The sequence below is a fragment of the Ischnura elegans genome, chromosome 12, assembly GCF_921293095.1.
Source record: "Ischnura elegans chromosome 12, ioIscEleg1.1, whole genome shotgun sequence".
Lineage (NCBI taxonomy): Eukaryota > Metazoa > Arthropoda > Insecta > Odonata > Coenagrionidae > Ischnura > Ischnura elegans.
This window is the reverse complement of record NC_060257.1, coordinates 49593118-49616171: the sequence shown is the minus strand read 5'-3', so window position 1 is coordinate 49616171 and position 23054 is coordinate 49593118. Positions and strand designations below refer to the sequence as shown.

The following is a 23054-nucleotide window of genomic DNA, read 5'->3' as shown; positions in this document are numbered from 1 at the left end:
GATATATATAATTTCGACCTAATCGATTGAGATTAGCCTGAGTGCCGTGTTCCTGCGCGCTTCGTATCCAATTGTACGTGCTTAGTAGCGGACATTCACATGCTGCGTACGCGCTTCGTCGACATGCCGCGAACGGAAAATATCCATTGACGAAAAGCGACGGAGCGGCATAGTATCCCCTTAGTCAATGGGTACTATGTACATACGAATTAGATACTGAGGGTTCTGTGCCGTCTGGGATAGGTTATATTCACTCACCCCTATGAAAAAATTGTATAAAACCGTATAAAATTTCTATACAGTTTATACAGGTTGTATACAATTTGTATACATTGTATACAAATTGTATAAACTGTATTAATTCACCAGCTGAATACAGCATATACAATTTGTATACAATGTATACAATTTGTATACAATGTATACAATTTGTACACAATGTATACAATTTGTATAACAGCAATTCAAAGTAGGCCTCAAAAACTGAAGTCCAAAAATCAACTTAGTAGGGGACCAAAATAATGTTCCACCTTCGAGAGTTCAATTGCTTCTAAAGATCATGAATCGCGTTTTAAACAAGATTCTTGGAGATCCATCAATGTTAGTCATTCAATGCCACTTGGAAAATTTTCAATCGAGGCGTCAAAAATTTAAGTCCAAAAATGAACTTAGTAGGGGACAAAAATAATGTTCCACATTCAAGAGTTCAATTGCTTCTAAAGATCATGAATCGCGTTTTAAACAAGATTCTTGGAGATCCATCAATGTTAGCCATTCAATGCCCCTTGGAAAATTTTCAACCGAGGCGTCAAAAATTTAAGTCCAAAAATGAACTTAGTAGGGGACAAAAATAATGTTCCACATTCGAGAGTTCAATTGCTTCTAAAGATCATGAATCGCGTTTTAAACAAGATTCTCGGAGATCCATCAATGTTAGCCATTCAATGCCACTTGGAAAATTTTCAACCGAGGCGTCAAAAATTTAAGTCCAAAAATGAACTTAGTAGGGGACAAAAATAATGTTCCACATTCAAGAGTTCAATTGCTTCTAAAGATCATGAATCGCGTTTTAAACAAGATTCTTGGAGATCCATCAATGTTAGCCATTCAATGCCACTTGGAAAATTTTCAACCGAGGCGTCAAAAATTTAAGTCCAAAAATGAACTTAGTAGGGGACAAAAATAATGTTCCACATTCGAGAGTTCAATTGCTTCTAAAGATCATGAATCGCGTTTTAAACAAGATTCTTGGAGATCCATCAATGTTAGTCATTCAATGCCACTTGGAAAATTTTCAATCGAGGCGTCAAAAATTTAAGTCCAAAAATGAACTTAGTAGGGGACAAAAATAATGTTCCACATTCAAGAGTTCAATTGCTTCTAAAGATCATGAATCGCGTTTTAAACAAGATTCTTGGAGATCCATCAATGTTAGCCATTCAATGCCCCTTGGAAAATTTTCAACTGAGGCGTCAACAATTTAAGTCCAAAAATGAACTTAGTAGGGGACAAAAATAATGTTCCACATTCGAGAGTTCAATTGCTTCTAAAGATCATGAATCGCGTTTTAAACAAGATTCTTGGAGATCCATCAATGTTAGTCATTCAATGCCACTTGGAAAATTTTCAATCGAGGCGTCAAAAATTTAAGTCCAAAAATGAACTTAGTAGGGGACAAAAATAATGTTCCACATTCAAGAGTTCAATTGCTTCTAAAGATCATGAATCGCGTTTTAAACAAGATTCTTGGAGATCCATCAATGTTAGCCATTCAATGCCCCTTGGAAAATTTTCAACCGAGGCGTCAAAAATTTAAGTCCAAAAATGAACTTAGTAGGGGACAAAAATAATGTTCCACATTCGAGAGTTCAATTGCTTCTAAAGATCATGAATCGCGTTTTAAACAAGATTCTCGGAGATCCATCAACGCTAGTCATTCAATGCCACTTGGAAAATTTTCAACCGAGGCGTCAAAAATTTAAGTCCAAAAATGAACTTAGTAGGGGACAAAAATAATGTTCCACATTCGAGAGTTCAATTGCTTCTAAAGATCATGAATCGCGTTTTAAACAAGATTCTTGGAGATCCATCAATGTTAGCCATTCAATGCCACTTGGAAGATTCAATGTCACCAGCGGGCGTCCATATCTCCATAGTGTTCCCCGGTGTCCCCGTGTCCCGTTTGTATGAAGCGGTACGAAGGTTTTAAACAGTACACTGACAAATTCATATGCAGCGATAAAGTTGTATCACATACGCCCAAATTTCCTAAAAACTCGTGATTTAATATATGACACAGTAGTCATTTCGTTTCTGGATACTCTGGATAAAAAAATTCATATCCGGTGTGGGACTATTTTCTTTTGCGGATGGGGCCATAGCCACCGAGAAAGAGAGCCCGCGGAAGGATCGTCCAGGATCGCCGTTGGAGATTACGTGGTTAACGTTGTTTCACCATATTCCTTAGATTTTTGTGGTTAAGTTGGTGAAAATTAGAGTTTTTGTGAATAGTGAAGTTTCCGTTATTCTTTAATTTCATTCGGTGGGCTTCAGAAACTTGTTTGTGAGGCATTTTTGTTAAATATGCCTTTCTCGTGTGTGGTGCCGGTATGCGAAGGAAACCCCTTCAGGACTAGACCCAAAGTTCAAGTTTTTACCTTTCCTATAGATCTTCATGGATTGAAGATCTTCGAAGAAGTGTATTTTGGCGATAAGAAGAGACAATTTCACCCCTACGGAAAACATTAAGGTATGTACCCTTTCTCCCTGAAATTCTTTGGTCGTAATTTCTAGTTAAAAGTGGCTTCATGATGTTGATGTACAGGACAAAGTGGTGTTTTAAAATATTGTAGCAGCAATTCATTTGGAAATTCTTGCATTTTAGTTTTGTGTTCGTTGTATTCTGTCGTTCGGATCTGTCGTGCAACAATTGCTCTAGGAAAAATGTTCTTAATTATAATATATGTATTACTAATATATTTTATAACTTTCATTTATAAATATATAATGTATTAATATTTTTACTTAAAATCTTTTCTTTTTTAAGAAGAAGAAAAATCCAAAGAAAAGTTTCTAAAATGTTTACGGCCTAAAATGGACAGGTTTCCTAATTTTGAAACCTTAAGAATGTTAAACACGAGACTAATAAGACTGTAGTTTCCTGTCTTATGTAATCTGCTTGTTACCTACAAGAGACAATTTCTTGCTACAATGAAATTTTTATATACTTCATTACTACAGTAGCAGTGCAGGAGAGCATGTCAGTCCCTGAAAAAGATGTGGAGGTGGCTATTAGAAACTCACTAAGGCACGCCAAGTGACAGCAACAACACGGTTGCAGGGGGAGAAGAAAATTAAGTACATAATACTTATGTAGTTTCTTGTGTTGTATTATTTCACCAAAGAAGCCCAATAAATATTGTGTATGGAATTGAAGCCTAATTTATTTAAATTCTTGTCTGGACCTATTATTTAGATACTATTATCGAATGAAATTCAGTCCTAACCTAAACGTGTGTTAAAGGTGTCCGTGTGCTGTGTGGGAAGTACCTTGTAGACGTTTATTTTTTTTATGAGTAAGTGATGTTTTACTTAGAATTAATTACATGCTATTCTTAATTTCCACTGTTTACCCAGTAAACACGTATGACTCATGCATGAGGTCATAAAGAAGTCTGACAAATTTGTAGGACTCCTACAAAAGAGTCCCAAATGGCCTCATAATGATGTCTCCGTGAGGTCATATGCACTCGTATGGGAATTCTTTTCGCGGTCTCGCACGACTCTGAAGGAGCTCAGTCAAGAGGTCTTATAGGACTCCTATAACAGTTCCAATATGATATAGGCGCAAATGTGGCGCCTCCACGTGTGTGATAATGGAACTACCTGGAGAACCAGAAAAATTACCCACTTCGTAATAATTCCGATAGATGGCTTTGAAATAGCCTACAAAAACGCCGGGGCCCCTACCAGCCCATTAATTAAGATTTCAAAATACTTTACGCACCTTTATTTAAGAAAATTCTCCGATGACATAAGTACCCGACGTATCCAATTAAAATAAAGCAAAATAATACATTTAATGAGAACCATAGGCGGAAATACGGCAGAAAAACAAAATGGAATAGACAACTTCATGATATTTATAAATTTATTCTTCATAATATTAAGTCAATAAACAAACATCACGAGTTTTTGAATTCTTCCTCTCTGCATACTTTACGCGGTCTCCGCTTGATACAGCCACTGCCTCTCCACTCTCTCCAAGGCGACACTACTTGCTGATGTCGGGTTCCATTTCATAAGGGAGGCTGCAAAAAAACATTGAACTTAAGTTTGTTGAGAGTTATAATTGATAACATAATAACATCAAATAAACCAGATAAAGACTACTTATCTCATTAGCAGTCCCTAAATACTCCCAGGGCCGGTTTTAACACCGAAGATGACCGTTTTAACTTGGTTAATTTTAGGAGTAACCGAATTAGTGAACTACTTTTGAGTAACTCTTACACTTAATTACATTCCTATTGCATTATAATGCTCTTAGAAGTTAACTTAAATACATGGTGTACGTTATTTCCATGCTTTATCGTTCCATAAGTTACATTACGAAGTGAAATCAAGCAAATTATAAATCGGTTAGCACTTTTGTTTGTTTACGTCATGATTTTGAGAACTGAGAAGTTTATAAACTTCAATGATCTTAGGGAAAACTGTTTTGTGAACCCGAGATAATAAAAACATTGCTTGACCACGCACTAGATATGATCGAGATATTGTATATTAGCGGAGATAATTTAAAATGCGATAACAGCAAATTTATAAGGATACGATGAATGAATGAAATGAAACATGAACAACAACAAAGGCACGTTACAAAACGTGTTCCACCTAAATATTTTACATGGATATATTTACCGATAATCAATGATAAGCATGAACTTAACCAGCTTTTAAAATAGTATAATTAATGGATTTTCTCATTAACAAGTGGATAAAGAATCGGACACATAAAATCATTGAAACTTACCTTCCAAGTCTCCGTGCACGTAACACATCATGATGTCCACAAGGTTCGTGCCGATCTCAGATCCGATGGGATCCTGATTCACGTTCGTAGACACAAGGAAAAACACGAGCAAGAACTAGGCCATGGAGTACACACGATATTAATCATAAACTAGACGTTTGAGCTCAAGGCAGTAGAATAACACGACAACACAATGGCGGACCTAGCGGAAAGTGGAAGTGTCAGCTTATTTAATAGAATCGGAGGGAGAAGTTTACGAACCCATCTCTTAATATAAAGAGTTAATTGAAGGAAGAAAAAATATTATACACGCAGAAATATATAATTACGATTGAAATTATAATTCATTAACATATACATGACTTGATTTTTCAGGCCTCATGTGTGTGTGATCTTGAAGACCCCATGAAGTGTGAGGTCTTCAAGACTTCATGAAGTATGCGGTCTTAAAGACATCATTCATGTGACCTCATGAAGTGTGAGGTCTTAAAGGCCCGTTCATGTCTCTTAATGTGGAATCTCAAAGGAGTCCAACGTATGAGTTCATATAAGACCTCATTACGAATACTGTGTTGACTGGGTAACTTGAGAATCCCCTATTTATCATTTAAAAATCTGGTATTGAATGGTTGGTTAGTTTTCAGTTTAACAATGTTTAAAGGATTATAATGTTATATTTTGGACAGCATTCACTCCATTTTTATTTATGCCTTTGTATGCATGTGGGTTCCTAGAGGAAGTGTGGTAAGGGAAATGGTCTGTTGGAATAATTTTTATGAGTGTTTCTTTATGACCTGAGATGAAATGAGGAAGAAAATGGGTAGTATTACTCCACCTATTTTGGATGAGGTATTCCTAGGTCTTCTTTCATACAGTTTGTATACAATTCTTATTCAGCCCGTATACAGCCCATGTACAATTCTTATGCTGCCCATGTTTAATTCTTATACAGCCCATGTACAATTCTAATACAGCGTGTATGTAATTTGTGTAAAAATGCATATTTTTATACAAATTGTATATGTACACTCATTTTTGTATATAACTTGTATACAGACTGTATAACATCTGTATAGAGATTTTATACAATTTTATACAGGTTTTATACAATTTTTTCATAGGGTAGGTCTTCTTTCATACAATCCGTATGCAATTCTTATTCAGCCCGTATACAATTGTATACAGCCCATATACAATTCTTATACAGCCTGTATATAATTTGTATAAAATGTATATTTTTATACAAATTGTATACACTCATTTTTGTATATAACGTATACAGACTGTATAAAATCTGTATAGAGATTTTATACAATCTGTATAGAGACTGTACACAACTTGTATATAATTCTATACAGAATGTATACAAAATTTTTATACAATTTTATACAGGTTTTATACAATTTTTTCATAGGGGCAGTGTCAATATTTTTTCAAGCAAATAATTTTAAAAGCTAATAAAGAGATGCTACAGTTTCCTAAAAATGTTGATTTAATTCACCTTTTCCATTCTTAAATATTACCTATAACTTGAGCAACCATGGCTTGCTCCCCCCCCCCCTTCCCCCCTAGTTTTGATCCTGCGGGTACGCCCTTGAAAACAACCTCAAAATCCATTAACTCCTATTCGATCACATATTGTTGGCTGGGAATAGTGGGAGCTTGTATTATAGCCTCATGGTAGCAAGCAATTAGGAATTTCTCACAATATCCACCCCCAAAAGACAAAAGTTCTCCACATTAGCACATTAGTTCCCTGAAACAATATGGAGACTTGAAAAATGCCTACTGGTGTGTGAAGAAGGTAGGAGTAGCAGAAAAGTGGTGATTCACTTGACAGGAGCAATTGATGTAATCAATTTATGCATGTATCTACAAAAGGGGTAACACTGTTGATTTTTTGCCACAAACAGCTTTAGAAGTAGGTGAGGGATCGCAAAATCGAAAAAAGGCCTCTTAATTGTCATAATGTCTTCCAATATATTTTTTTAAATTGGCGAATGAGCCCAATCAAAAATTATTCCTCAAGTACTACTGTAGTTTCTGAAAATTTCAGGGATCCACCCAGCCAGCATTATAAAATAGGAAATATCCCCATAAAAATACCCTCTTGACTTGGATCAGGTAAAGCAATGATCACATTTCCTCACATCTCTCTTTTTGTGAATACATATCCTTGGATAAAAATTCCTTCTTCCCTTTCAACTGGATTAACGTCAAGGCTGGGCTTTCTGGATAGGATCAACTGCTCCTGTCGGTCTTTCCCTTAGAGTCTGGTATGATTCTGGATACCCATCATCCTCTGTTTGCTTTCTTTCCCTTCTCTCCCCATTCTCACAAAATACCTCACAGAATCTTACTACTGATAACACAGAGATGTATACAGCTGATGGAGCCATCCACTACGAATATGTCAATCCCCTGTGAAAATATCTATAGGATTTTCCTACAGTAATTTCATTCACAAGCCAAGAGTTCCACCCAACAGGCCATGGATAGGAAGCTACCAATCACAGCCAATCAAGAATTAAACATGGTAATCTTGAATCTACCCAGGGGCGAATCAAGGAAATTAAATTGGTGACCCAGCTAGCGCATTATAAGTCATTGAGATAAGGTGAATTGAAGAAATAAGGAAGGCACTTATAAAGTAAGCTTGTTATGGGTTTCTTACGGTCAGGCCGATAAACATCCAGTAATGACAAAATGGATGCCAAACTTTCAGCACTTCTATAGATGTTGTTTTTATTCCATCGTTTTAGAGTATTCACTAAGGGATTTATGTAAGAGAATGATTTATCCATACTTGGCAATTCTATAGTATGAGTAGAAATAACATCATAGGGACATAATTTGAAAATCATTCACATTTATGAAATGATGGTGAAACAATGATCGTAAGAAAAAACATTTCGTCGTAAGAAAAATAATTTTGCAAGAATAGGGACGTAGAATATAAAAATGCCAGAAGGAATCTCTTATATTAATATAATATTGTATTCATTGGGTTATCAGACCATAAATTAAAATTCATAAATGTTAGAATAGTAATGTGTGGGCCTTGAATAATTTCAGTTTTTTCATGCATGCACCAGCTAAGTTTTTCTATATACATAATCAGATTTTAAAGTTATAACTACGCTTCACACACATATCAGTTGCCGTAGTGTAACGGTTAGCATAAAAAGCTGTGGATGAATAGGTTCTCCCAGGAGTTATATTTTTTTCTTTCCACCACAAGGAAAAAGTACTTGTGTTGTGCTTTGTATCTTCTCTAGCCAGCCACTTGCAGTTGTTAATTTTTTTCTATTCGCAGGAAAATCTGTTATCAGTTGTTAAGCTCTAATAAAGACTCACTAAATTTCACCAGTAGGCTTTGAATTCATATTGGGATGAGCAGCGTAGCATGTGCAGTATGCTGTTCAGCCACCTTAGGCACTCCAACAGAAGCGACTTATGTTATCTGAGGATATTTGATGGCATTCCTTACCTATTCTTCCCTCAAAATCTTATCCTTGCCTTTTATAAGCCCCTTAGCTTATGATAAGCTGCTTATCAATTTTTTCCGTAAGAAAACCATAATAAACGGATAATTACTTTGAGCTATCTGGGGACCAAAATTTTCTGGACCCTAGAAGGAGATATCATTGGTCTCTCCAGGCTACAATTAACCCTTTCGCGCCAGTCTCCTACATGGAAAATTGGTTTTGGCTGTACGAAGGCTTTGAGCATTTCTTTTTCGCCCTCTAATTGTTTCTCGGCAAGGAATTGTCCAGGTGGTTGCTTCCTCCACTTAATGACCTTGCCTAGTGGGGTGCCGGACCCTTTCCTCGGCAACTGGGCAAATATAATCCTCCACCCTTTTCCCAAAGGCAGCCCATCACGGTGTACTTTTGTGGTCAGTTTATTGTTACTGAAGGGAAGGTTAGGGTTGCGATTAACCTCGCCTCAATCAACACACTAAAGTATTTGCGACCACGTTTATTGCGATGGTAAGCGATACACTTGTTTAATGCTTCTCACGCGGGATAGTCCTTCTCTCTTCCCCTCTCGTAAGCGTCTCTCTCTCGCGGCGCCTTGCTGGCGCTATCTTCCGCGTACCCTGGCGGCAGCGGCAGGGACCTCAGGGTCCCAGGGCAATGACCTCAACCAGGTGCTGACCTTGGTGACGGCGCTCGTAATGAAGAGCTCCACCACATCACCAGTTACTATTGCAGCAAATGTCAGTTCATCAATGTATACCTTTCATTTTGCAATGCCTCTAGAACTTTTAAACTAAGTTCTATGGTTATTTTTAGGGTTTTCAGCAAAAGGGCATTAGGTATATCATAGACCAACAAATACTTTAGATGTAAATCATAACAATATCACTCCTATAAATTAGCTAGTAAGGTTTAAAAATAACAATTATACATCTAACCTTAGCGTCTCCAAAATTTGTTCTAGGTGATGAAGAACTCCGTTAATATGATCGCTAGAGTTCCATTTAAAATTTGGAACCGATCAGCAGAACATCCAGAATGTAATTCTTGGCATTGATTTTTAATAAATGCAACATGTACGTTTTTAGTTATTCTAACTTATAAGCAAATAAGTGACCATGAGCACCTTCCTTGAGTTGGACATTAAGTGATCTACCGATTTGATCGATAGATTTTTCTTCCTCTTAGGAAAATCTACTAAAATTGGTAGCATATTAATTGCGTAAGCTTGGTTTCGCTGATGGTAGGACCTGCCCGCCTTGTGACGGTGCAGGATTCCTCGTCCCCTCCCTTCCTTCCCCGTCCTTCCCCTGGAGGCGTCGTCGGGCTCTCATCGCGGCGGCGCCTCCTTTCCTTGTTCCTTCCCGTCCTTCCCCTTCTGGTGGCAGAGGAAAAAAGCTGATCGCTTATAGTCCCTGCCTCAGGAGTGTATCCCGCGAGCCCGTCCTAAGGGTTTCGTTCCCACTGGACATTAAGTGCCGGAATGGGCCGAGATAATCCCCACATGGACAATAAGAAAGGGTTGGACCTCTCGCACCTAGGGACACTAATTTTGCTTGGGACCCACTTGGCATGCTTGACGGCAAGGCTGTGAAAACACGGTAATTTCCCTTTAGCATTGGAAAATTCAAGCCGTGGACAAACAGCCTTCATAGGGAAAGGGTCAAATTGAAGGCTATCGAAGATTGCAAAAACCTTGACCCAATCAATGCTACAAATTTGTTTTTCAATAATGTTTACAATTCCAAAGCATTTAGAGGATTGAGAATAGAAGGCAAGTGGTTACTATGGGGAAAGGCCAGGGCCCAATGGGCAAACTCCTGAACCCACATCTTGATACCTCCACTGCATAAATGCTCAACAATCACCCACCGAATCAAATCCGCTCATCAAGATAGTCCTTATAGTACTAGATGAGTGGATTTGATTCCGTGGGCGATTTTTGAGCGTTTATGCAGTGAAGGTATTGAAGATTGGCATTGATCTGCACCCACCCAAGACGAGAAGTCTTCTGGAATGATTACCTGGAACAACTTCATCAGTCACCTGCGGAGGTTTACGAAGTCAACTACAGAATCAAGTAGTAATTCCTTCGACTTGTATCTATCATTCATTTCAATTTCAATCCTAAACTTTAAAGCATGATTACTTTTTCAAAAATTCCAATCTCAACCATTATTTTACGTTACTTTGAAATGGACTTATACGATTATCATTATCTTATTTTTCTCCTAAAATCCACCTGATTTAAAAAAAAAATATTTCAACCTCAGGGCTAGGATAATTGATATGTTTCTTCATATTGATTTTGAGGCAGATAATATGAAATGTTACAGTATCAACAAACAGAGTATCAGAGGATAGGTGCCCCTTGGCTCAGAGGTGAATACATATGGGGTGGCACGCCCCCCCTTGCTGGGTCGTCTACATTGCCTAACATTGCAGGACCACAATTAAAACTCTTTTTAAAATCATAAGATGGCATTGTCTTGTATATGCATATTATCAGTTTAGATAAAACTTTTTTTAACTTTGCATGTGACTTCATTATTTGTCATTACTACAAAAGTTAAGGTAACTCAAGATAACTTTTGCCCCCCCTCCCCTCCTTGAGATTTTTCTGTATCGGCCCCTGCCTGAGCTACAAAGCCTCCCATGCAGATGCAATGCGGACAGCCACGAAGGGCCTACAAAATTTCAGGGTGTGAAGCCCCTTAAGCCACTTCCACTGGCTACGTGCCTGAAATTAGCAAGGGTTTTCTCACTACATAATTATCTCCACTGATGCTCTATATTGCCATTTTCACTTACGTGAGTGAAAGTAAAATTTTCAACAGTGACCCCATGCGAATGGAGGATTCACAATTTCTATGAGTAGCTACATATGTACTTGGATAGGTTCAGGTTAGTATATTCTTGCACGTTTACATATTTTCCATGGATTCAATTTTTTGTCGTGTTTAGCTTCTTGATCACATGAGCCAGCAGTCATATGAATGAATTTACCTATGTCTGGAGATTTAGTCAACTATTTATATTTACCTTCTTGTGTTATATTACCGTATTTCTCCGAATATAATCCCCCTCTGAATAAAGTCCCCCCCCCCCTAATTTTGAGGCTTCAGTTTCGGGAAAAGTTAAAAAAATATGTTTGAATATTGTCCCCCCTTTACCTTTGCCACAGGCATTTTTGGAAAAAAAGGGGGGACTATATTCAGACATAAACGGTATTTTATAATTTTAACTATGCAATAGAAAAAAACACATTCTCACATGGTAAGATTGAGTTGGGGTAACGACTTCAAAAGGCTTGTGGAATATTTCTGGAAAGCTTATGGGTACTGCTTTCGCAATATCACATTCATTATGTATGCAATACATTTATGTATAGCCTATGATTCATTCCAAGAGGTGATCAAAAATATATGTATGAACTCCATAACACACTTCTTTCTCAATGCACCAATTCTCAAATTTAAGGATATTTCCCTCAGGTCAAGAGTTCATTAATTCAAATCAAACTTATTTAAAAAAAATACAGAAGCGCAGATAATGAAGAATGTAAAATTAACTCCAGAAAAATAAAAAAAATATGTCTAAGAACTGGATAAAGGCTCTAAAATTTGTACTAGCAGGTTATAATTAAAATAAGGTAAAAATGCTTGCTTCATGTACGTGATATATTGAGCCCATAAATTGATTCATGTCATCATTTTAACTCTACTCAACTAAAAATATTGTGTATAGTAAATGATAATAAGCAAAAATGCACAGGAATCAGAGAAAAAATAAGTGGGATGGAGAGGAAAAAAGGAAACTCAAAACTGTAGTGTCATAAACAAATAAGTATTTATTTAAATACAAAATATATTAATAATCAATAAATTGACCAGAGAAACTCAAAAATCATTAAAATGGGATCACAAGCAACAAAACACTCAAACAAAAACAAGCCATCATTTTTACAATCCTTCTTCATAACACCTACAAACTACACTCAAACAAGCATCCAAGAAGCACCTATATGGAGAAGCATAACTTGGCTAAGCATGTTTTTTTATACATTAACTTGAGTTTCAAGCAGAAAATATAAATAAATACGATAAAGAAATGCTTTAACACTCATTTAAGCAATCAAGCCTAAGTCAACACTTATAATCACAAAAGTATTTACAACTTAATGAATGAAATATCTCAGAAGTTCTCATTTATGCAAATCAGGCCATAAAAAATGGCGTAGCAGAGAAAAAAAACATATCTCACATGATTCATTCCAATATCTGATTAGATTGAAGACCTGAAAGTGGTAGCAAGATGAAATATTCGGATGAATCCACCCATGACGACTTCTGATCCCAATGTTCTAAATCCTTGCCATATAATATGAGGGTGCAAAGTTAATTGATGAGAAAGGGCTCAAAAATGCACATCAGCATGAGTTTCATCATATTTAATGCTACCATAAGGGTATCAAGGTGATAACGAAGCATAGGAAATGCTGGGCACTTCTTGGGCATGACAGAATAATTGATGCCAAAGAAACAAAATTTGCTGCCATGAGAACTTCCAAAAAATCTTATGCTACATTGCTCTGACAAATTGTCAATTTTGAACTTTTCAGCATGCAATTTGAATCAAAAAATTAATAAAAAGAAATGGATAACAATGCCCACAACTCTTGCCACTCACTTCATAACTACGAGCCTTATTTCATAATTTGATTTATATCATGGTCTTTCGTACCCAAGTTTTTCAAAAAGCCTGTGATAACTGGGGGACAGCAAATTTCAGGTGGGATTAGGCAATTGCTCATCTTTAAATGCTACGCTCTGAAATTATCTTTAAGTGTGATGTTATTTCCAGTCAAATCACTTTGAAATTCCATGTTTCCATTCCATTAAAATATACAATGCTCCATTAACTGGTACCCCTATATAGCTCCACAACGGTATTTTACCAGTGAAATAAATTATGTTCACAAAATCTTCGCAGCAGTTATATCATTTCCATGAAATATTCTCTTGGCTAGATATTTTAAAAACAACCAATGACTCATGTAGCTATCTAACCAAATGCCCTCAAATAATATGCAGCACCAACACAGTGTCCACAAATGAGGCAGGTTTAAGCACTGAATAAATACTTGAAACATTTGTAAAAGTATCACTGCATGACTTCCTTTTAAGTACCTAGATACTTAAATCATTCACAAACATGGTTCCATATATATAGCTAAACGGCTTTTCTCTATTCTCTTCCAAATTCACTGGAAGTAATGGCTTACACAGCACAGCTCTTGGTCAGCATCTATAACTTTTAAACCAATATCCCAGAACCAACCTCAGCATTGAAGGTGACTTGTTGTGGCAGCTGGAGCCTTCGAGGTCGGCGTCTAGCACCATCCCCTCCAGCACCACTGCCACCTGAGATATCACCATCAAATGCCGACTCTTCGCCAGTATCATGGCTTTCCGAGACATGGCTCCCACAAGGAAAAGATGTGGGACGTCTTGGTGCAGGAGATCCTGTTGCCCTTATCCTGTGGGTTGGCAAAGTTGCTGAAGATGCTAACCTACTGGTACTTGCAGAGCCTACAACCCCATTTGGTGCAATACGCCTGTAAACCTCAAGCGTCAAGTGATCCCGACAGGACCTGAAACATATATAGAGAGAAAATTAATATAACTCTGAATCAAATACTTATTATGGATGATTGTGATGATGATTATAAATCTAGAATGAAAATGTTATGAATATTATTAACAGCAAATGTCTACAGAAATTTGTAGATGACTTTGTAGGCAAATGCCTGAGAGGGGGAAAAATATAAAAAAAGGACTACAAAGAGAGCTAAAGAATAAGGAATACTATACTGTAAATCAACATTATTCTACATACAATATAATTATCCAGTTTAATGCTGAATTTTGGGTTTATTTTCATTCAAATTTAGTACTATCAGTAATACTCTATGTTAAAACTAAAATGACTACAAGATAAGAAGTCCTTCAAGTGAAATATATTGTGATCAAGGACAGCCCAGAGATCAAAGAATTTAAAAGCTTTATGGTATATGATTATTTTTCAAAAATTTACAAATTTAAATTTATTAGTGCAAATCATCACATTTCTTTATGAATCAGTTATCTGGAAAATGTCGATTGACTCTTTGTATACTGTGCACCCATGTTTGTGAGCAGGAGACAAAGTCCTCAGGGCTATGCCTGTGCATATGCATACGGTTAGTACATCTTAAAATCCAAACAGAACAGCAATGGGTACACTTACACCAACCAGAAACAGGTAACACTCAAAAGGTTAATTGATTAACACATTCAATGCGGGCCTAATTTTCATTAAAGTTGTCAAAATTGGCCGTTAAAAGAAGAAAAAATATAGAGGGAGGTTCCCAGGCCATTACTTCCATTCAAATACTGCTTTTTACAAACAGCACACATGGTTCAAAAGAGGGAAGCTTGCTGAAGGCCATGCACACAATCAGAAGACACGCAAGTGGATATTAGTCATGTACGGAGGCGGAGAAAGGGCTCCCGGCCCAACTGGCAGAGCACGTCCATTGATGTGCTTTGCACTGAATGTGTTAAATACAATGATGGTTTAGCAGTTACATATTCCTTTTTTCCAAATAATTTTGGATTTGAACACACAAATCATACCATTTAAAGGATATATGATTTAAACACAATCAGAGACATTCAAGCTGATAGTTTAAGAAAAACCACATAAAAATCGGAGCAAACTAATGATTAATGAATCATTTAGCATGCTGTTAAGATTGTCTTACCGTATGAGAGAGAGGATTTCATCCTCTGGCATTGTGACAACATTCCTCTCCCCAACAAAAATAACCAAATCTCCTGCTCGCAACCCAGCCTTGTCAGCAGGTAGTCCACTTTCAACTCGCTCAACTCTACAAGAAAGATAAAATACTCAATATTAACCATGAATTTTGCATATTAAGTATAACTATATAAAAAAAAATTCAAATATCGGTAGGAGTCGCCAGTGTACTATGTTGGGGGTATTGTTGCTGTGCTCTGATTGTTATTTTAAATAAGTCAGTTAGAAGAAAAAATCTTCTTACAGCTGAGAATACAATCATAGAAGTAAGAACACAATTCATCAGATGCTACATATGGAGTATGTTTCTCTATGGAAGCGAGGCTTGGACGTTGACAGCAGTAGAGAAGTCAAGAGTGGAGGCATTCAAAATTTGGTGCTACCAAAGAACAATGAAGATAAAATGGATTGACCATGTAAGTAACGCGGAAGTGCTAAGAAGAGTGGGAAAAAAGAGAAGCCTTCTAAAACTCTTAAGCAGAAGGTGGGACAACCTAGTTGGCCACATTTTGAGGCACGATGGCCTGATGAAGACAATCGTTAAAGGACAAGTGGAAGGGAAAAAGGGCAAGGGACAGCCCCAAATGAGTTACATAGAACTGGTTATAAAGGATGTAAAAGAGAAGAAATATATAGCTATGAAAAGGTTAGCGGATAGGAGAGAGAAATGGAGAGCTGCGTCAAATAAATCTTAGGATTGTTGACTAATGATGATGATGCTCTTGATTTGTGTGATCTTGTATGTGTCTCTCTCTGTTCCTCTCCAATACTGTCAACACACTAAGCTTCCATCAATGAATTCTAGTAAAATGTAAATCAAGCAGATGCCTACCTCGGTGGCTGGGTCCACGCGACCGAGAATCCAAATCCTGTCCCCCCAGGTGGTTTGATAAGTCTTCGAGTTGTTGTAAAGGGGGTTCGGCCCTTGGGTGAGGGTCCTTTCCTTGGGGGCAACCTGACTCGGGTACTTCTCTCTCTGGAGCCTTCACCCTCCTCCTCGTCCTCATCATCTTCAGCTTCGAGCTCAAGGTGTCGAAGGAAGCTATTATCCTCCAGGACAGAGGCAGGTGCTGTGGACGGAATTAAGAGGGTTAATAAATGACTGTAAACACAACAATTTAATAAAATCCAAAGATTCAAGTGCGATGGAGTGGGGTTTTTCCATATTGAAATGAACACTTGCAATTTTTCACAATTATGAAATTTATTACGACCTGTGTTTCAATGTTACTCTTCATGATCTTCATCACCCTGAAGATGATGTAGTAACACTGAAACCTGTTTTGTAATAACTTTTATGATATTGGTAAATTGCAAGTGTTTATTTCAATGCAGTCAATTAAGATGTTAATTAGAGATTGGATGGTTTGGTTCTTCATACACCTGGTCTTGAATGGGAACCAAAGCTAAACAGAACCAGTGCCAAAATAAGTTGTTAAAAACTCTAATTGTTTCAATATTTTTTTCAAGAACATTTGTATTGCTTAATTAATGTTAATTGTTCAGGAACCAATCACTACAGTGAGATAACAGGGTGCATACATTCCATGTGACTGGATTTTTTTGGCGAGACCTGCTCAAAACTTATGTTATCATCCTGAAATTTTCAATGTAAACAATATACCAAGGTCAATACTGGCCTGTATCTCTAACTTGTAAATTTCACCTCAGAATTGACTCAGATGCTGTTATTTATTTTAAAGAAATATACAAATGTTACACTTAAAATTTCAAGTTGAATGCCCAAGTTTTAAGTGAGTGATTCATCACCATAAAGACAAAATATGACCAGTTCAGACAGAGGTTTACGTCGTCTTAAGGCAATACTTTATGCATTCCCCAAATGCATTATCAATAATTGCTGTTAAAAATTAACTATTGAAAAGGAAGCCTGTTTCATAATCAGAACAGAGAACTGTTATCTAGAACTAATGACAAAAACCAAACCAGAATTTGAACCAAAAGAATAAGTGGAACTGACCCATCCCTAGACTTAACCATAAATTAAAATGTATGCGTGATCTAGTAAAAAAAAAAATCCAAAGTACAATTCTGTATTCAATATTTCTGAATCCAAACTAGGCCAAACTGTAAGAATCAACTACATATGTGAATTGATGTAGTCTGTGCATCAGAATAGGGAATATCTGAGCATCATAGGAAAGGCATATTATTTTGTTGGGTTTGGCCATTCATATGCATTGAAAAAGTGTGATACAATTTCTGAGTAATTCAAAGTACAATGGAAATAAAGATAGAAAGTAATGTAATGAGATAAAAAAAGTAACAGATAAATATTAGCGAGATTAAATATTAATTATTAAACCTGTTGTGGCGATTAACTAGTTCAAATAAAAATTTAAAGTACCTGAGGCAGATGTGGAAGCCACAGCACCTGCATCCCTAGAAGTTGAAGCCTTTCCAATCTCCATGGCTGCAAAGGGGAAAAAATAACAAAATGATAATCACCATCACCATAATCTATGATATATACACAAGCAAGTAAAGTACTTTTATTGTAATTTTTATGATAAAATATAAATCTTTCTTAGTTTTATATGCTTTGGAATAGATTCGTAGTTTGTAATTTAATGCAATTTCCCATGGGCGTACCCAGAATCAAAACTGGGGGGGGGAGGGGGAGGCCGTGGTCGTTCAAGTTGTAACCTTTTTGCACAGAAAAGGTTAATGAAACCAAAATTTTAAGGAAATTATGACAGAAATTTATCAGTTTTTATAATTATTTGCTTGAAAAAATAATGATTTTTATTTTAGCCCATGTCCTATAATAATATCATTTTTCTTCAAAAGGAAAATTTGTTCATAAGTTTTGTTTTGAAATCTAAATTTATTTTTGCTTCTGGGGGGGGGGGGGGGCAGTTGCCCCCCCCCCCAATCCTCGCTGGGTACGCCCATGCAATTTCCAAAGGAATGACTATGGATTCAGGTTACTCTGCATGAATTAATGACCTATTTTAAGTTCAACACCCACACCAAAGTTTTTAACTGTATTTCTGCTGAGTGAGTAATAACTCAACAAACAGAAAAGATTTTTCATGCAATTAATATAAATGACACCTACCATAACCATTTGTATCCTTGTGTTCTACTTTTTTTAATCTGGACCTCCTGTCAAATTTATCACTCTCTCCATCGTCTACACTGAATTCAAGCTCGTCAGTGCCGTCGTCGTCTTCATCATCATCCAATTTATGTCCAGTGGCCATGCTAGATGATGGACACACTGAAATGAAGATAAATGTTACATTTAATTGATGATCTCCAGTCTCCAGGCATTTGGAACAATACACAATAAGCCATTTTCATAATGAACAAGAGGGAAATAAAATGGAGAATATGAAAATGATTCAAGTTTCCACTCATATGAAAGGGGTTTGAGATATATTTGGCCTCACTAAGGCACGAAAAGTGCAAGCATGATTACTAAATTTTAGAAGCTTACTCCAATCATCCGTAAAGAGCCATTACAGAAAGCTAGAAATGCACGCGTCCAGTTGTTATGGGCAATAAAATCATCCAAAAAGTTTCAAAACTTGTAAATAAATTGATTAAACTGGAAAAGCCGATTTTAGCTTCTATACATTCAATCGTTCGAAAAGACAACGCTGAACTCTGAAAGGCAAATTATTTTTGATAACAGAAAATGGGCAACCTAGATTTAAACGTGGCTTCTACCTCGTATTCATTGAATTAATTTCTAATTCATTAAAAAAATATTTTTTCCCATCTCCCCCAAAGCGCAGTCCTAGTTATGCCACTGGTTTACATGATTTATTGGCTCAGTTACGTATTACTGCCGTGTATTTCCTCGTGTAAAGTAGATATCGATGACTTGTAGAGTCCGAGCGTCAATTTTTAAAACTGATTTTATTGTGCGTGGAGCGACAATTCTAGCGGTGGACTTGAGAATCCTCAAATGCAATATTCGCAGTTCATGATTCAACCTAGCACCGTATGGAGGCAACGTTGAATTCACACATGAATGAATTACTGAGAGCAAGGGAGAAAGTGGATTTCCGTCCTCATTCACGGTTAAATTTTTCCCGTCTGCCTTCAAGCGATGCCACTCGTCTATCAAGACCTCGTTTTTTCTCACCCTGTTCCTTTCTTTAAACGCTTTCCCCGGATTCATATCGCTTGCCTCGTCTTCATGATGAAGATGCCAAGAGCAGGATGCAGCTGTCTCCGCCAAACACTCCTCCACCACTACTCCTCGGGCTATGAAGAGTTCCCCATTCAAACTCCCAGCTCTTTCAATGCCCCATTTAACCCTCCAAGAAGTTACGACGAATCGACCACGGCTCGCGGATCTCACCTTTTTAGACTCTTTCGCGATATCCCACACGTGATCTACTCAAGTACGCAGAAACTATATGAAAGCCTAGTTACAAGACACATTAATACGTTGCGTAAGGATCGCGAGAATCGTCGTTTTTTCCGGACGGATAGCGAAAATTTCTCGTTTTTACTCTCGACTCCTTTTATTTTTGCCAATTTAATTTAACTTTTTATGTTTGGTTCATATGTAACGGGCAATCATCATTAATAATATAATTTTGCATAAGTTGTACACTTTTAGAATGTCTGCGTATACTTTCCAGTTTAAATTTAATCATGTTTTCGAAGTCGCTTCTTTCACGCACTCGCATCAAACCACAAAGGATTACTAACATCATACCTGAATAAGTACAAAAACTCCATTAAAATTATTTAAAAAAATGAAATAAAAGACATTTTAAAGAGAAGAGTGCATATTAAATTCTTAAGATTTAAATATCTGCCAGAATGGAGGGATACGAAGGATTTAAAAGGCCGTTTTACACGGGGCAGGTAATTTCGCTGGTTAGCACTGAAGACATGCTGAAATTGCGAGAATGCGAGCTTGTAATTAGAGCAGGGGCTATTTTGCTGTCTCGTATCCGCGCATTCTCGCATATGTTCCAGCGATTGAACGTTTTACACGACGCAATTTTCATTGCGCCTTTGTACATACGTCAGATTGCGCAATGACGTGCCCCGTGTAAAACGGCCTTAAGAGTTAATTTCTAAATGCATTAACGATTTTGGTGGACTTGAGCGGATAAATAGGTACATGAATTAAAATGGATTCTATTTTCCGTTCATGCAATCGTACAATTTTGGTGTTTACACCGTGAATTTACGTCATATTATCATATTTCTGCGAAAAAAAAGTTATTCTTAAAAAAATTTCTTGAGTTCTTAAGAAGTCATTCGCCATAGCTAATATCATAACTTAGACAACCCGCAACACAGATAGTTTATTCCACTATTAATTTAAATATTATTGATTTCGATTATAAAAAAGTATTAGAGACCAACCAATAAAGATTTTTAGGCCAAATTTAATGATAATGGACTCCAATATATACTTTCTATAATATGTTTAAAATGACAATTTCAGATTTAATAACGAACATATACTATTAAATACTGAATAAGTACAAACACTCCATTAAAATTTAAAAAAAATGAAATAAAAGACAATTCAAAGAGAAAATTGCATATTAAATTCTTAAGATTTAAATATAGTATTAAAAATCGCAATAAAAAATACTCACAAAATTAAAATTGAAAAACGGAGTGTTTTGGAGCCCATTGAAAAATGCAGAGAAATGTTTCCTTCAAAATTTTAAAGCGCGTAACAAAAAAAGTGAACGACTGCTTCCTTAACGACGCTAGGGGTTCAATTGACGACGATGGACAGAAAGGAGAACCATACCTAGTGGCAACACGATGGGGGAATCGAAAAAACCGTCATAGGCCTCATGACTGTATAAGCAGTCATTCGCCATGGGCTGGGAGGTGGCATGACTGCTTAAGGAGTCTTCCGCACGGACCGCACGGAATTTGATATCTGATACACCATGCGTAAGAGAAGAAGAATTGTGCCCTTCAGAAATAAACGGCAATGACTGTAGTGTATCATATATGATAAAAAACGCACTGAAGGATTAAGAAAGAGATCGAATCACTTTTCCTTAACCGGGTATCTTTTGTCTTTCTTCGTGATGTATTACTGATTAAAAATTCAATCCATCGTACTGAAAGTTTCAGGAGACATAAGATAAACCCTGTTAACAATTCACCTGTATATACAGAAATACAACTGATATAATAAAAAGGTAAAATTTGAAAATTTAATTTTCAGGTAAATGTGGAAAAGGGTATACCCTATATAACTAAAAAAAATAAAAAGGATATCTTCAGTTTTGAACAAGAATTCTACACGATAGAAGACAGTCAAAGCAGTAATATATACCCTCCTTAATTTTAGTGAATGAAAACAACATTTCTTTACCACAGATCATTTGGATACCAAATGTTCTAATTATAAATTCATATTTTTTCAACAATATTGATACTCATAGCAGAGTATTACGGTGACGGTTTGATTTCTTTGGTAAAAATTGATAAACTTTCGGTGCTTAGTTCTTACGATCTGGGCAATCTAGTAAACTGAAAGTATAAATGAGCAACTTACCACGGTCGATAAGCCGCATTTTAAAATTAGGCGCTAGTTTTAATTAATAACAGCAAAGATCGCAATCGAAGAAAAATCAAAGGTGAGTCATGATAAAAAAATCAAGAAAAATGAAAATAGGAACCTACAAACCACTTTTCGGTTAATTAGAATGTACTAAAGTTGAAACAGAAGTAAAACTACGTTTGTCAATTAAAAGCAGTTCCAGCGTCGACTAAAACTGCGACTTAAAATTAGCAACTACAAATACGTTCATTGACAAGTCCGTATCAACACGAATTCTCTGTCGCGGTGCCGAACTTAATCCCTGATGCCCGAAGTTCTACCTGCCATTCCTGTTAATTGAGAATTTTCATCAACCAGAGTTGTCAAGATTAATTAATCAAATTAACACTTCGAAATTATTTAGAGGGATCTAAGCGGTGGAGTGATTTCATTCGCCAGAGATTTCATTACAGTGCTTATGAAATTAAGTTTCAAATATGGTTCCCATTCCACTAATTATCAAATCTCACAGGGACTTTAATTTACGCCACAATTATTTGATCTCAAATTTACTAATTGAAGAACTCTCATCCAAGGCACACATTTCAAATCATTCTTTTAATCTTTTTGGTATTGATAACTGGAAGGTATAATATACCAGTTTCATTCTCTTGCGAACTTACTTATTGTTAGCAGTCATTCAGTAATTTAGGCATTAAGCCCGGGATCTATTTAGTAATTAAAAGGAGAAGAATGCTTGATAAAAAATACTCTAATCACCCTCGTTTTTTCTCGCTTTTTCTCGTTCTTTTCTCATTTTGTATGATTTTTTTCAAATATACCATAGTTATTTTTAAAATCTCAGAACAAAAATATATAAAAACAATAAATGAGGACGAAAAAATAAAATATCTTACATAAACTCACAAATCAAACACAAATACCCCTTCACTTAGTTGAAAACGTAAGAATTACCGTAGTAATCACAATACTAGTATGTGTAACAAACATTATACACCATATTCTGGCATCGTGTGCAATTTAAATGGAGGGCGAATACAGAGGAAATAATCATCATCTCTACAGCAATTTCTACGCGCACAAGTAAGTGGCATAAACGATCATTCAAGGCTTTAAAAATACAGATTAAAATAAGCTCGGAGATATCATT

General features: G+C 36.4%; 1 protein-coding gene across 1 annotated transcript in view; it reads right to left on the bottom strand.

Moving 5' to 3' along the window:
• The window catches only part of LOC124169580, a 325588-nt gene that overhangs the window by 85129 nt on the left and 217405 nt on the right, over nt 1–23054 (bottom strand). The window contains exons 11-15 of the mRNA XM_046548222.1: nt 18458–18619; nt 17744–17809; nt 16208–16445; nt 15320–15445; nt 13855–14167 (exon numbers count right to left, since the gene is read on the bottom strand). Of these exons, the coding sequence (XP_046404178.1) occupies nt 13855–14167; nt 15320–15445; nt 16208–16445; nt 17744–17809; nt 18458–18619 (905 nt within the window). The remainder of the gene's footprint in view (nt 1–13854; nt 14168–15319; nt 15446–16207; nt 16446–17743; nt 17810–18457; nt 18620–23054) is intronic.